The 15583-nt window shown below is 40.0% G+C and overlaps 1 protein-coding gene across 4 annotated transcripts in view; it reads left to right on the top strand.

Moving 5' to 3' along the window:
* GALNT1 (polypeptide N-acetylgalactosaminyltransferase 1) overlaps nucleotides 1–15583 on the top strand; it is a 206473-nt gene that overhangs the window by 107585 nt on the left and 83305 nt on the right. For all 4 annotated transcript variants that reach the window (XM_032764075.2, XM_075062626.1, XM_075062625.1 and 1 more), the window contains one exon: nucleotides 11797–11963. In XM_032764075.2, coding sequence (XP_032619966.1) covers nucleotides 11797–11963 — 167 coding nt within the window. The remainder of the gene's footprint in view (nucleotides 1–11796; nucleotides 11964–15583) is intronic.

Genomic DNA, 15583 nt, shown 5'->3' with positions numbered 1-15583 from the left:
ATATGTTGTGTATATGTTTGAAGGAAGTCCAGCAAATTGTGGTCCTTAAATGGTCCCACTTTGCTCTGATATTTTGTTTTTAGTTTTTAGCCATATTGGTTCTACAGGATGATAATGAATTTTTATTCCAGTGCATGGATTGCCTTTTGGTGATTTCTAGGGTATGTTTGTTTCTGAATACTACAGTTAGTGTCAAGGTTATTGTTAAATAATGGACTCATCTGTAAAAGTTTCAAGAGGCTGTCAATATCCAGGAAAGTTTTAACAGAATTGAATGCACATTTTCAGGTTAAGAATAAGATTTTCTTCTATAGCAGTTATACTTTAAATTGAGCTCTTAACTTCATGGACAGTGGAAAATAATTACTTTATGGCAACTGTAATGTGTGTCCCAATTAAGCTCCATTATATTTCCAAAGCAAAGATTTTGCAATTTATAATATTTTTTCACTAGTATAAACAGCATTATAATAGGAGATGTGCTACCTAAAACATTCCATTACTTGGGGGGAGCTCTAGCACCAACATTGAAATTTAGCTAGGGGATAATCCTGGGATTAGGGAAATAGCTGTTACTGTCTCCATGTAAATTCTTTAGAACTGAGTTAAGTCGTAAGCTTCTAAATCACCATTTCCCATCTCTGTTTTCCTTAGTGTTGCTTGTATGAAGCTTGCTGCTAAGAATCTATTAACATCCTGTTAGAACATCAACATTTTTATCACTTGGACAACCTCCTCTAGCATGCCATACAACTAAACTTCTGAATTGGGCGGAGGGGGGGACCGAATGGATGCTCTTGTTCCCTTCTCTTCTTTTTATCCATCAAAATATCTTTTGGTCTGGGGGAACATGCACTGAGCTGTATACCAAGAGACTGTGAATTCTATACTCAAAGCTTCTAACTTCCATTAATAATTCTGTGCCCTGCATAACTCTGTATTGACCTCATCCCCCACTGAAAGGTTACAGAATCAGGGAAAAGAACCCAGATCTTAAAATTTGGCAGACCCATGTTTGTCATTTAGCTGTACTGCCTCTCAGTCTGCTAAATCTTTGTGCTCGGATATGCCTCTGTAAAATGGGGCTCACTCATGCCTGCATAAAACATTATTCTCAGGTTACATGTCCTGTAGTGGCTGGTCTTTTGGAGGATAACAGATTACTCCTTCTTGTAGCTAATATAGTTAATCCTCTAGCTCAGTGTTTCCAAAATTGGGATGCCGCTTGTGTAGGGAAAGCCCCTGGCGGGCCGGGCCGGTTTGTTTACCTGCTGCATCCATAGGTCCGTCCGATCGCGGCTCCCACTGGCGGCGGTTCGCTGCTCCAGGCCAATGGGAGCCGCAGGAAGCGGTGACCAGTATGTCCCTCAGCCCGTGCCACTTCCAGCAGCTCCCATTGGCCTGGAGCAGTGAACTGTGGCCAGTGGGAGCCGCGATCGGCCGGACTTGCGGACACGGCAGATAAACAAACCAGCCCAGCCTGCCAGGGGTTTTCCCTGCGCAAGTGGTGTCCCAAGTTTGGGAAACATTGCTCTACTCAACCAGTAAGAGATTTGTCCCTCAATAGTCCAGGATTTAAAATCTGTTGATGATACAGGTGACAATGTTAAGGTTTCATATCATAGAATTTGTGTGTTCCTTTTAAAAAACATTTGGAAACAACATACAACCCCCCTACATGTTAAATATATTAAGTTTAGAAGTTCAGTACACAAATGTTAGGAAACTGTAGAATTAAGGTTGTATGGTTCAACTTTATCCCTGTTGTCTTGTGCATATATATTATGAGTGTACTTTATTGTTCACATACAGTTATTTCAACAGGATCCCTACTCAGTAGCAGCATTTTAACAACATTTTGTGTATGTAATTCACTATAGAATGTAAAACAGACCTGTTAAGAAGGCATGCAAGACTTGTTAAATTAATCTCTTCACAGTATCACCTGCAGAAATGTTTTTTCTGTGGTTTTTAAAGCCATGAAACAAACTGCAGCAAACGCTACTAAACTAATGTATAATGAACAAGTATTTATGTAATATTATATATAGCACACATCCTTTGGTTTTAAGAATGATGCTTAAATTAAATTCAACAGTGAATACAATACACACAACAATTCAAAGAACCAGTAATGTCTCTAGAATCTCTAAATGCCAAGTGATATGCTGCAGTGAGATTAGCCTATAGCAGGGGTAGGCAACCTATGGCAGAGCTGGTTTTCAGTGGCACTCAAACTGCCTGGGTCCTGGCCTCCAGTCCGGGGGGCTCTGCATTTTAATTTAATTTTAAATGAAGCTTCTTAAACATTTTAGAAACCTTATTTACTTTATATACAACAATAGCTTAGTTATATATTGTAGACTTATAGAAAGAGACCTTCTAAAAACATTAAAATGTATTACTGGCATGCAAAACCTTAAATTAGAGTGAATAAATGAAGATTCCACACACCACTTCTGAAAGGTTGCCGACCCCTGGCCTATAGGTTCCTTATTGGGGTAGTATTTGAGATGGATTGCCTGCAGGAATTGTCAGTAAACTGATTCAGATTAGTGCCTCCTCAACGTTTTGTATTTGTCTGAATGTTTTAAAGTTTGATTTTTAATATAAAATTAGCCATTGTTGGTCCAGATGACTAATCTTGAAATGATACAAATGTTAATCCTTTTTTATGGCACTGAGAAATTAAAATGGTAAAAGAATAACCATTCATCAAGACCTGAAAACTAAACAAGGCTGAGCAATAGATGCAGTGATTTAATTCTGTCAAATCAGACCTTACATTCATTGGCTTAAAGTTCCTCTCTTTTAATAGCTTTGCAATCCAGGCAGAGCTATTGAGAATGAACTTCAATTCACACAGGTACCTTTTTTCTTAGATACATAATTCTTCTTTGATTTGCAGAATCTCATAATTTAAACAAGGTCTAAATTAACACCCCACTGTTATACTGCTTTATCTTGCACTGTTTTCAGTGGCTTGATAAAGAGTGTGCGACTCTCAGAAGCTTGTCTATATTACTTTTTGTTAGTCCAAGTGAGGTTACATTTCTTGTCTCCCACTCTGATTGTGTTGTCATAAACAGATGGTAGGAGTTGGTAGAACAGAGGTATTTTGTCTCTCTTGACTATAAAGGGTTAACAAGTTCAGTAAGCCTGACTGTCACCTGATCAGAGGACCAACCAGGGGACAGGATATTTTCAAATCTTGAGGGAGGGAAGTTTCTGTGTATGCTGTTAGAATTTGGTGGTTGTTCACTCTGGGGGTGGCGCAGAGGGACCAGACGTGCAACCAGGTTTCTCTCCAATCTCCCTGATACAGGTTCTTATATATTCAAAATAGTAAGTACTAGGTAGATAAGGCGAGTTAGGCTTATGTTTGTTTTCTTTATTTGCAAATGTGCATTTGGCTGTAAGGAGTTCAAATTTGTATTTTGCAGAAAGGATTTTAATTTGTACTTGTATACTTAGGCTGGGAGGTATTCCCAATGTCATGCGAAAAACCCTGTATCTATTGCCATTAAATTTACAAAATAATTGTTACTTTTTCTCTCTTTAATTAAAGTTTCTTGTTTAGAACCTGATTGTTTTTTTATTCTAGTGAACCCAGGGGAGGGGCTGGATTCACAGGAATTGGTGGGAAAAGGAGGGAAGGAGGGAGAGGCTAATTTTCTCTCTGTGTTAGGATTCTGTCTCTCTGGGAGATCTGGACGGGGGAAAGAGAAGGAGGGGAAGGTAATTTTCCTCTCTGTTTAAGATCAAGGATGAAATCACGTGATCTTCCAGGGTAACCCAGGGAGGGGAAACCTGGGAGAGGTAACGGTGGGGGAAAGGGTTTACTTTCCTTGTGTTAAGATCCAGAAGGTCGGGGTATTGGGGGTTCCCCAGGCAAGGTTTTGGGGGGACCAGAGTGTACCAGGCACTGGAATTCCTGGTTGGTTGCAGCGCTACAGGTTCTAAGCTGGTAATTAAGCTTAGAGGAATTCATGCTGGTATCCCATCTTTTGGACGCTAAGGTTCAGAGTGGGGAATTATACCATGACATGTCATGCCTTTTTTTGAGTTCTACTGGCTCCCACTTCTCTGATGCACAGGTTCAAGCTTCTCATCCCCTTCAAGACCCCATGTAATTTTCTTGCCTTCTAAATCTCTCCCTGTCTAACACCTCCCTTATCCTTGACTGTACCAATAATGCTAGTCTGGTTGCTCATTTTGTACATTTTTCTTCTGCAGCAGTGTCTATGCTTTCTTGTGGGCTATTCCTTAATTGATAGAATGTTCTTCTTAAACTGGTTCACACAGTCTTCGCTCTTTCATTTACAGCCACTCTCAAAATCCTCTTTCTGTGATGTATACAAGAATCTTGGCTGACCATCATCGACTTATTAGTTTCTCACTTGTTTGGAGACAAGAGGTCAAATGTTGGGAAGATGAAGTGTAAGGGTTGTTAAATTGAAGCTGGAGATTTCTGTGTGGTAGAAGATAAGAAGCTGCTTTGATCGGAGAGAGAGGGAACCTTAGTGTGTGTAATATTAAAATAAAATCTATATATCAGTAAACTTGTAACTAATAAAACTAGTCACCCTGATTGTTTTGTGTATTGCAACCCTCTTACTTATCCTTTTTTTGGATCAAAGCAGCTGGAAGAGTCTACTTGCATTTTAAAAGTACATGTTTGGAGAACTATAGCAGTCTAAATAAGTAATGATACTTTAGCTAGAAGCTCATAGGTTGAGGACCATTTCTGCAAGGAAAGGACTTGACACACAATGCAAAACTTTCATCCCCAGCAGTCCTTTGGGGCCCTCTTTAACCTATATCGGAGCTGAAATGTAGGCTTGGCAAGCTGGTCAGTTGACTGCCTGTTTGACCACAATCAGATATTCCAGTAAGAATGTCCTGATCTAGGAGGCGGTCTACCTTTTTGACTGCAGCATGGCGCCATGTGTTCACAAGTCTACATAAGTGTCTTGGTCACTCATTTTACTACATGTTACCTGTTAGGAGAAAGATAAACTGATTGAAAACTGAGCATCTTGATTATCTGGAATTTTCTAGAATGAAGTGTAGTCTCTCTTTTTTGTATACCAGGCCGATGATGTACATAGTGGTTTACAAAGGACATAAAAATTAAGACTGCGGTCCCTGCCTCAGAGCCTGCAATCTAAACTGACTAGACAGGCATATATATATTAACTCCGTAGGGAGGGAAAAGAGGGTTCAGTCATTACGTCTTTCCTCCCAACACAGAGAAAAAGATATTTGTTAAGGGCAAGGCTTAATGGCTGCACAAGTATCAAGGCTATTAACCCTCTAACTTCTCTTCCCACCCTCAACAAAGTAAACAACCCATCTTAAATGCTGTTGTAAATAATCCCCCCGCATGTAAATAAACCACCCTCAATAAAAATTCCCTTCATAGTCCCCTACCCCGCAAACATACACATGCATCCTTAGCCAAAGCTTCCAGGTAATATAAAAAGTTCTTAGCTAATGAGAGGGGTTGACATCATATCTCTTCAGAGAGCCTTCCCTTTCTGTCCCTTTCTTCCTCCTGCTATGGCTTATGGGTCCATTTTATTTTGCTGCAAGGAGGAGGGCCTGTTCCCACATGCTACTCCATGCCTGTGAGATTTGTGATTCTGTAAAGATTCTGGGAGGAAAGATGCAGTATGGCCAAATACAAAGCTAGAATATTCTGGAAGCTCAGGAGTTAGAAATAGAACTGAATGGCTACTGGTTGATTGACTTACTGAAATACATGAGATACTTCATAATCTAGAGAGCATTCTAGAAATAGTGAGACATAACAGGGACATAATAAATTATGCTGATTTGAGGAAAGACAAAATCATGTGTATGGAAACGTTTTTTTTGCTAGACATGAACATGGATAACTTTTAATTGTAAGTGCAAGTTCTTTGAGTATGTCCACCTTCTGTTCTTCTGAGTAGGTGCCCCTTGTAAATAGAACGGAGAAATGTTTAACTTTTGTGATGTGCAGCTATTGACAGATTATTTCCGTCAAAAAGCAAAAAGAGGGAAATCTGGTATTCATCAAAATTTTTCTTTTGTGCATTCTCTTTCCACTTAATCTTCGACAGCATCACCGCAAAGCATAGAGTTTTTGATAACAATGATATGAGTGACAGTGAAAGTGAAACTAATCCCATTACTTCATCTAAGATTTTGCTACTCCAGCTGCTTTAGCCACAAAAACTCCTACTTCTGGAAAGTCTTCAGATATTCATCAAAGTGGTATTAAGAAGTTTATGAATAGAATGTTCCATTACCAGGAAAACAAAATGAACCAGATATTTGCTGGATGTATTTATGGTAGCAATACACCATTTCATATGGTCAGAAATCCTTATATACTGGAATTTTATCATAAATTGCATTGTTTATTAAGTACCAAATAGGAAACTACTTGTGGGAAATCTAAATGTGAAACGGCTGATGTAAAAGAGAGAGTTAGTGGTGGTGTGCTTCTGATACCACAGCGTTCAACTTGACACAACCTTCATTTGCAGACTCAAATCCAGAATGGTAACGCTTACCTCAATAATCCCCTCCCTGAATCCACAGGACTGGTGCACAACTCCTTGACCTTCATCTTGCTATCCATCCTCCCCACAGAAAAATATTTCTCATTTCACATAGGCAATTCCTAATAAAGGATATTCCCTTTTAGACTGCCAGCAGCACTGGGGGTGTTCAAGCAATGTTTTAATGTAATAGCAGCAGTTCATCTTGGAGGGAGTCATAGTTTTAACAACTCCAAATCTCAACATTGCCTCATCCTAGGAAAATGTCCTCAATAGGTAATCAGCTCCATTCAGCAAACTATTCATCCTTTTGCCTCCCTAGGACTAAGGGTTGATGAGGAAAAACAAATTATATTAAGTCCATTAATGGCTATTAGCTCGTATGGGTAAGGAATGGTGTCCCTTGCCTCTGTTTGTCAGAGGGTGGAGATGGATTTCAGGAGAGAGATCACTTGATCATTACCTGTTAGATTAACTCCCTCTTGGGCACCTGACATTGGCCACTGTCAGCAGACACGATACTGGGCTGGATGGACCTTTGATCTGACCCGGTATGGCCATTCTTATGTTGTCTATTTAAAAAATACTTTACTGGGATACAACAGCAGCAAGGACCTACCTCCCGCAGGAGAGAATCAGTGGCATAGTGAATTTAATGATCAACAGCAGACAAATCATAAACACATTGCTGAGAACTTGCCTCAGGCTTCTAGGTCGCATAGTGTCCTGCATCTACATAAGTCAGCATGCTAGACTTCACCTTTGCTGCATACAAGATGGTTGAAGTAAGTGTATCAGCCCATCAGACATCACCTAGACAAGAGAGTGCAGGTCCCCCTGGAAGTTGTCATGTAAATTGGTGGAAGTATCCCAGTAAATCTTCCAGAGGAGTTCCTTTTTCTCTATGCCTACCATTCAAAACTCTCATAACAGATGCCTTCAACATGGGATGGGGGTTTACCTGGGCCACATAGGTTCAAGGTCTCTGATCTTTTGAAGAGGCCCAATTACACACACACATTCTGGAGCAGAGTGCAGCTCACCATGCTTGTGCTCCATTTTTTCCATTTCTTAAAGGCTCATCTGTCCATATATTAACAAATAGCAATGTTTTACTAACAAAGAGGAGCATGAGCCACCCCTCTATCAGGAAGCAGTATCGCTGTGGAACAAGTGTATTGGTCACAACTTAAATCTAGTGGCTCTCTGCTTACCAGGTCTTCAGAATGCTCTGCTTGATTGCCTCAGCCGGCAGTTTACAAGCAATCATGATTTGTTGATAAAAGACATTGTCATTCAAGAAATATTTATTGGCGTCACTCCTCCATAGATATTATCAACACTGAACAACAGAAAGTATCAAGACTTCTTCAGCAGGGGATCAGGATCACAGGTCCGTAGCAGGGGCATTCCTGATCCCTGGTCATCAGCTTTCATGTATAAGGCTGTAAGAAAGTTGACGTTGTTTGTTTGTTTGAAAGTTGAAGTCAAAGCCCCAAGACCTGAACCTTTGTTTCGTTACTGACCAGATTAGTACCTTCCCCTACTCCTTTATGCCCAGTGTGTGGTGTGGGAGCCCAAATTCTTGCACCCTAGAGCCATGCCCAGATCAGAGATCTCTAGAAGCTTTCCCAGCCCTATATCTTGCAGGAGAGACAAGTCCTAGTGCCCACCCAGCCCCATTCACTGGGACCTCCCCAAGCTTGTCCCTCAGTGCAAAGGGATGGCTGTGAAAAGCAAAGTCCTGGAAATCGGGTAGGAGACACTCCTGCTTGGCATCCCTGACTCTCACTACCAGGTGCAGGTAGACTTTCACCTGGGCAAAGTGCAAGGCAAGCACCAGAAGGGCCTGAGTGCAGGGAGTGGCGCTCAATATGGAGCTGGGGCAGTGAGGGGGTCAATGCTGTGGAGAAACTAGTCCCATCCTCTGCATCTGCCAGGGCCCCCACCAAGTCATGACAGAGAGGTGGCTCTGCCAGATTTATGGTATTGTGACTCCATGTGCCAAGTCACAATGCCACTTAAAGTTGCAACAGTTTGCACTTTCCTCAACAAAATCACAGCCCGTGATTTTCCTACAGCCTTACACATGCATTTATCATCCAGTTCTCTAATCCCAAGGGTAATCAAAATGATCAAACAAGACTCGGCAAAGATAATGCTGGCTCCCGCCTAGGCAAAGGCAGTCTTGATTTTCAGACCGGATGAGCCTCTCATTTCAGCCCCTGATCCAACTGCCTGTTCAGCTGTCTCAGCTATCCCAGAACGAAGGCTGAATTTTGCATCTGGTTCTAATATTTATGAGATCCAGATTCAATTTATAGTATGGATACTGGATGATTGTCAGTGTTAGAGGGAAGTTGCTCATCAGAAGTCAAAATACCCGTATTAAATGTAGAACTCTACCAGCGCTACATACTCATAATGGAAAATAGTTAGATCTGTGTAGGGCCCTGTCAGTCTTGATGGGATTAGGCTGTTAGGGTATTTCCTAGATCGTTTGTATTTGATGAAGAAAGAATGAAAGGTTAACATATTTCCACCTGAATACTAATTGGATTACTAGTTGTAGTAGACTTTGCTAATATTTAATATGAGAAAGACACTCAGCTCACTCCAAGGCCCAAAATACCACAGTTGCGTTTTTGAGGAATATGTTTGTAGCGGATGTATGTAGGGCAGCCACTTGGAGTTCAGAACTTGGGTTTTACACACTTTATTCCATTGAACATCACAATGTGATGCTCATTTTGGGAGGGCCATTTTATAGTCATTTAGACTCCCGGCACCCACCTCTATCAAGTTTGATCACTGAGAGTCCCCATCAGTGGTGTATATGTGAACAAGCACTCAGAGACGAATACTAATTTTGGTTCTTTGAGATGTGCTGTCCACAAGCTGTTGTCCTTTCCCGCTAATAGTGTCTTATAACAGCTGGATTTTGTATTGGTGAAGGAACTAAAGGATTGTTGGGGTTGCCCTGCCCATTATGCCTTTGTTGGGAGCACAAGGATATTCAAGGTAAGGGACAATCCCCAATAGGCACTCCTGGTCCAAAAATATCTAAAAATGAGTGCACTGGTTCATGAGTACCATCCTTGGAATATAGATATAGACAGCATATCTCAAAGAATCTCAATAAGGTAAATAACAGTTTCATCATATGGCTGTTTTCCAGAGACTTTGTGACATTCATTCCTACGTGGCAGGTAACTTTGTTCAGACTTAATGTTACAGAGAAATGTATTATAAAGCCAGATTGTGCCTGTCCCATACACAACATGGGGCGTACAGGGCTTGAATTGGAAAACAAATGGCTATTCTTCTAAGTGCCATCTGTTTGAAATGCCAAGATAAGACATCCTTCCATAGAAGCTACTTATTGGCGTGGCTTGGATGACCTTTGGGCTACATTTTTTGGGGGGTGGGGGTGTCAGACAAGGATACTCTTTAGGCTCAGCTCACCATCAGTAAGTCATGTTGGAGCTTGTATACCCCAAGACTTTCTGGGTTCTGCTCTCAGTTGGAGGAACCACCTCACTCCCACTCAGAAAGTTCAGGCACAAATGTATTACTTATGCTCAGAGTATGAGAACTAGTTTTGGCTAGTGCCTTTAGCGATCCTATCTTCTGAAAATTGAATGAGGGTGGAAGGAGGATGCAGACCCATTGCCTTATCCTTTTACACTGGCCCCCTCCCTAAATTTAGAGGAAACATGCTGAATGGTCCTCACGGTTCCATGAAGGCTGTTGGAAGGAATAAGGTGTATTCCTTGTCCTCTTCTGATTTTTGATTTCATATTTCTACATTGCTTTGTTAAGTCTCTAAAGTTGACAGTACTAAAATCTTATATTACAATAGTTTGCATGTGATTCTGAATATATATAAGGAGTAAAAAAGTGTTAAGTTTTCATAGTCACTTTTAAAGTAGAATTTCACTTTAAAGCCTTCCAACATTTTTTTTGAAAATTTATGTATAGTATATTGATTTCTCTACCTGATTCTGTGAGGGATTGGTTGCTGAAAAACAGTGATCCAGTCTGTAGGCTAGCCATTTGCTTTTTAAGGTACGTGGTGCTCTTGGAGACATTATAGTCTTGCATACAAATTTCAGAACATCAAATATGAAAACTTCTTTAGCCTACTTTGAGTCAGGTAAAAATAATTAAAAATACCTCATTTTTTGCCTTTAAACTAGTTTTTATAGCATGTCGAATATATGCAAAACTGGAAAAAAACATTTTTGTATCCTAGAGTGGAGGCATCAAATGTGACTTGCAACCTTTTGCTACTGAAAAGTTTATGAACATAATTTTGCTTTATTTAAAAAAGCTACAATAAAGTTCAATACAGAATTAACTTACATGAATTTTATAGGGTATTTTTAAATATTATATTTTCCCCCAAATGTCAAGAACTAGTAGAGTAGGATAATGCTAAATATATAAAGCTAGCTATATTAAATTATTTTCTTTCTTCAAGACATACAGTATTCCAAACAAATTACTTTTTTGCAAATATACTTTCAATTTTTCTGATTTTTTTTTCTGTTGTAAAACTGTTCACTTTCCAGCCTGTATAGCTTTTGCTTAACTAATTTTTTTTCTTAAAGTGAGTATAGATCTAATTTAATATTATCAGCGGTAGCATCCTTGGAAGATCGATCTTCATTATTCACAAAACAGGTATACAAGGACGTATAAGAAATGAGACAATAGTTTCAGTGCACATCTTGTGTGTTTGCCTATGGTGTTAACAGGGCTGCCACTTCCTAATCCTGTTCTCACCAACTCAATTTATGCACTGCACGTGACTGAACAGCCGTCAGATGGTAACATCTGGTCACTGCTGACCAGAGCAGGGAGCAAGACGTGCGCTGGAAATGAAAAGTTTGTCATTCCGTTACTTAATCCACTGAGCCGTTCAGTCCTCCATCCTTTCCTTGCCTCTCTTCTGTAGGTTTGAACAATTTAGCATGATACAGTGAAAAACGCTTTTCTTAACCCTTTACACTAGTGTGTGTTAAAAAGAGCCACAAAGCTGGAACACACAGAGAGATGTTGTGGTGCAAATATATCTATTTGCTATTTTAAATCTCCAAATGCTTGATCTTTTCATTTTTCGTGTTTTAAATCCTACTATTGGAGTATTTTTAATGTTATAACCCAGAAATTCTATTTTAAAATTGTTATAAAAACTGTTGACTTATCAGTGAACCTCTTTGATTTACCTTTCTGTCCATAGGTGTAAAACAAAGGTGTATCCAGACAACCTTCCTACAACAAGTGTTGTCATTGTGTTTCACAATGAGGCTTGGAGTACACTTTTACGAACTGTCCATAGTGTGATAAATCGGTCGCCACGACACTTGCTGGAAGAAATTGTACTTGTAGATGATGCCAGTGAAAGAGGTAATAGTGTTGTTTTTGCTGATTTTCAGATGCTGTCTACATGGCTTCATGACTTACTGCTTTAAGAAATTCAGACTTGACATTGGTTTAGCAAGGACAAGTAATTTTGGGAATATTTGAAAAATCATAGTAATGAAACAATACCCACATTTGTTTGTATCTGGAACATTCCACACTGAATATACAGTAAAAGCCCACCTATCCACCCATTGCACTCTAGTATTAACATTATAAAGGGCACAGCAGTTCTGGGTATCTTTTTTAAAAAAAAGAGGGCGGGGGGGAGCACTAGGCTTGATTTCAAATTCTGTGCAATCTGTAGTACGCTTTGCTTTCTAGGGCATTCACAAACCTCTCCAGTAGTGGTTTCCGTAGAGAGGTCCCTGGATCATGGGAGTCCACCGTGAGTTATGCTGGGATCTGTCCCTGGAAGCAGGGCCTGGACACACTGGAATGACATTCTGGCGCTTTGCCACATGAAGGATGCCATTTTATTCCACATAGCATGATGCATCATGCCTGAGAGTTCATGCTGGCAGGAGCCTGCTGCTGTTTACATTCCAGTAGAACCAGAAACAAAAGAGGTCTGGGTCATTTAATCAGATGCTAACAGGATTCTTGAGGGGGAAAAGTTTGGGAACCACTGTCTTAGAGCATGTAAGATTTTTATATGCATCACCTGATCAAATGAACACAGACTGCTTTCTGCCCTAAAAACCTAAATAACTCAGTATCTTCGTATAAATCCCCACTCTGAACCTTAGCGTCCAAAAGATGGGGTACCAGCATGAATTCCCTCTAGCTCAATTACCAGCTTAGTATTTGTAGCGCTGCCACCAACCAGGAATTCCAGTGCCTGGTACACTCTGGTCTCCCCAAAACCTTGCCTGGGGAACCCCAGACCAGACCTTCTGGATCTTAAACACAAGGAAAGTAAACCCTTTCCCCACCGTTACCTCTCCAGGCTTCCCTCCCTGGGTTACCCTGGAAGATCACTGTGATTCAAACTCCTTGAATCTTAAACAGAGAGGAAAATGCACCTTCCCTTCCCCTCCCAGACTCTCCTGAGAGAGACAGTAATCCTAACACAGAGAGAAATTGCCTTTCTCTCCCCCTTCCTTCTTTCTCCCCACCAATTCCCTGGTGAATCCAGACCCAGTCCTCTGGGTCTCACCAGAATAAAAAAACAATCAGGTTCTTAAACAAGAAACTTTTAATTAAAGAGAGAAAAACAGTAAAAATTATCTTTGTAAATTTAAATGGAATAGGTACAGGGTCTTTCAGCTATAGACACTGGGATACCCTCCCAGCCTAAATATACAAGTACAAATTAAAATCCTTTCTGCAAAATACAAATTTGAACTCCTTACAGCCAAATGCACGTTTGCAAATAAAGAAAACAAACATAAGCTTAACTCGCCTTATCTTCCTAGTACTTACTATTCTGAACTTATAAGAGCCTGTATTGGAGAAAACTTGGTTGCATGTCTGGTCACTCTCAAAAAACCCAGAGAGAACAACCACCAAATTCTAACAGCATACACAAAAACTTCCCTCCCTCAAGATTTGAAAGTATCCTGTCCCCTGATTGGTCCTCTGGTCAGGTGACAGCCAGGCTCACTGAACTTGTTAACCCTTTACAGGTAAAAGAGATAAGTAAGAGTTATGAAGTACTTCTGTTCTATTATCTGTTTATGACAGTCAGATATAAACACGTGTGCACAGGTTAGAGCTGGTTTGAAACTTGACATTTTTCATTCCATAAACAAATGTAATATTTCAAAAAATATAAAATAAATTGACATTACAAATCAGAGCAACATTTCAATTTTCAAAATTCAGTTTTGGCTCAGCAAAAGCGTTGCAGAAAAATTGAAAAGTTTCATTTAGATTTTGACTTTAATATTTGTATTTCGTTTGTGACTTTAAAATTCTGATTTAATTTTTAAATATCAATATTAAATACTAACATATCAAATATAGTTTAATTGAATGATATAGTTTTGTCATGATAAAGCTATGCATAATTTATGTCAGTCACTGTTGAAAGAAAAAAATGATTTCATGCTGTGGTCACAGTGACCTTGAGGACCTTGCTACCATTCGTTAACAGTTTGTTAGCTTTGACGTAGTTCTGTTTTGAAACAGGACTAGGTCAAAGCAAACTAACATACTGATAATGTGTGGCAGCAGGGTCTATATAAATGGCAAAATTCATAGTTATGTGACGGTGACCACAATGACATAATTGTATCCTTAAGAAATGGTGATTGGTATTGTAATTGATGAATATAAAATAAAATATTAAATATAAACCTAAAATCAAAAACCTCCATCTGGTGGAGGATTTTCTCCAATATTAAGTGTCTTTATGCATATGAAAAGTGGGAGAGAAGCCATGTGTGTGTGTAATATCCATTAACCAGTTGTTTGTTTTGTCATCTGTTACCTTCTTTTGTATAACCAATGAAGATTATTTCCATAACTTGGGGATGTTGCAGCAGTGCCAGAGATTGCTCATTAGGTAGAGGATAGTGAATACAAAGGATGACACATTAAGCAGGTGAATAGCTAGAGAGGACATCAATGTGAACTTTTGAAGACCATGCTTAGAGCCACTGAATCTAATCTCAAAGTCAAAATATTAGCTGAATTGAAGGAAAGGCAAAGTAGTAATTTGAATAGTGGTTATGGTCTAGAGATTCAGTATGACTCTCTGCCATTGCATGGAACAATATGGACATCTGGGAATTAAAGTATTAAACTGAGAAATAACATAGGACAAATGAAGAGAGAACAATGATGCACAAATGCAAATTTCACTATATTCCTGCAGAAAAACTTGCTTGATCAGAACTAGTTTTTAAATTTTTTTCTAGTCAAGTGAAACTACTCTCTGCTAGCCATGAATTTGTGTTTCTTACTGTTGCCATCTAACTAGGATGCAAATATAGTCCCTAAATTTCAGTTGGTGATGTACTTAAATATTGGCTTTCCTGTTTACTGATGAAGCTTTCTCTGTACCAAGCAGAATGTGCAGCAGAGCCTATTTCAGGTTGAAATCCAGTCATATATTGGAGAATGTACTAGTACAAGAAGTTCCAAGATAATTGGAACCTCAAACTTTCCAAGAATCACACAATCGGATTCATTTATACCAGTGGTGAGCAACCTGCTACCCATCAGGGTACGCTGATTGCGGGCCGTGAGACATTTGCAGACATTGACCATCCGCAGGTACAGTCCCCACAGCTCACAGTGGCCGCGGTTTGCCACTCCCAGCCAATGGGAGCTGCAGGAAGCGGCAGTCGGCCCACCACTTCCCGCAGCTCCTATTGGCCAACAATGGTGAACCGTGGCCACTATGAGCTGTGGGAGGCTGTTCCTGTGGACGGTCAATGTCGGCAAAATGTCTCGCGGCCTGTAGTTAGCTTACCCTAATGGCTGCATGCGGGCCACAGATTGCCCTCCAATGCTTTAGACATTTGGAACTAATGTCATGGTGCCCAGGCTAACTGTACCTCTCTGCCCTCCTGGCCCCTTCAGATTGCACCCTCCCTTTCATGTCTCAGTCTTCTTGCAGTTGCCTCTCCTGGGATGGAATGATACAATTCTCAGAC

This window comes from Chelonoidis abingdonii, chromosome 2 (genome assembly GCF_003597395.2).
Source record: "Chelonoidis abingdonii isolate Lonesome George chromosome 2, CheloAbing_2.0, whole genome shotgun sequence".
Taxonomy (NCBI): domain Eukaryota; kingdom Metazoa; phylum Chordata; order Testudines; family Testudinidae; genus Chelonoidis; species Chelonoidis abingdonii.
The sequence above is the reverse complement of the archived record's forward strand: the minus strand, read 5'-3'. Positions and strand labels throughout refer to the sequence as shown.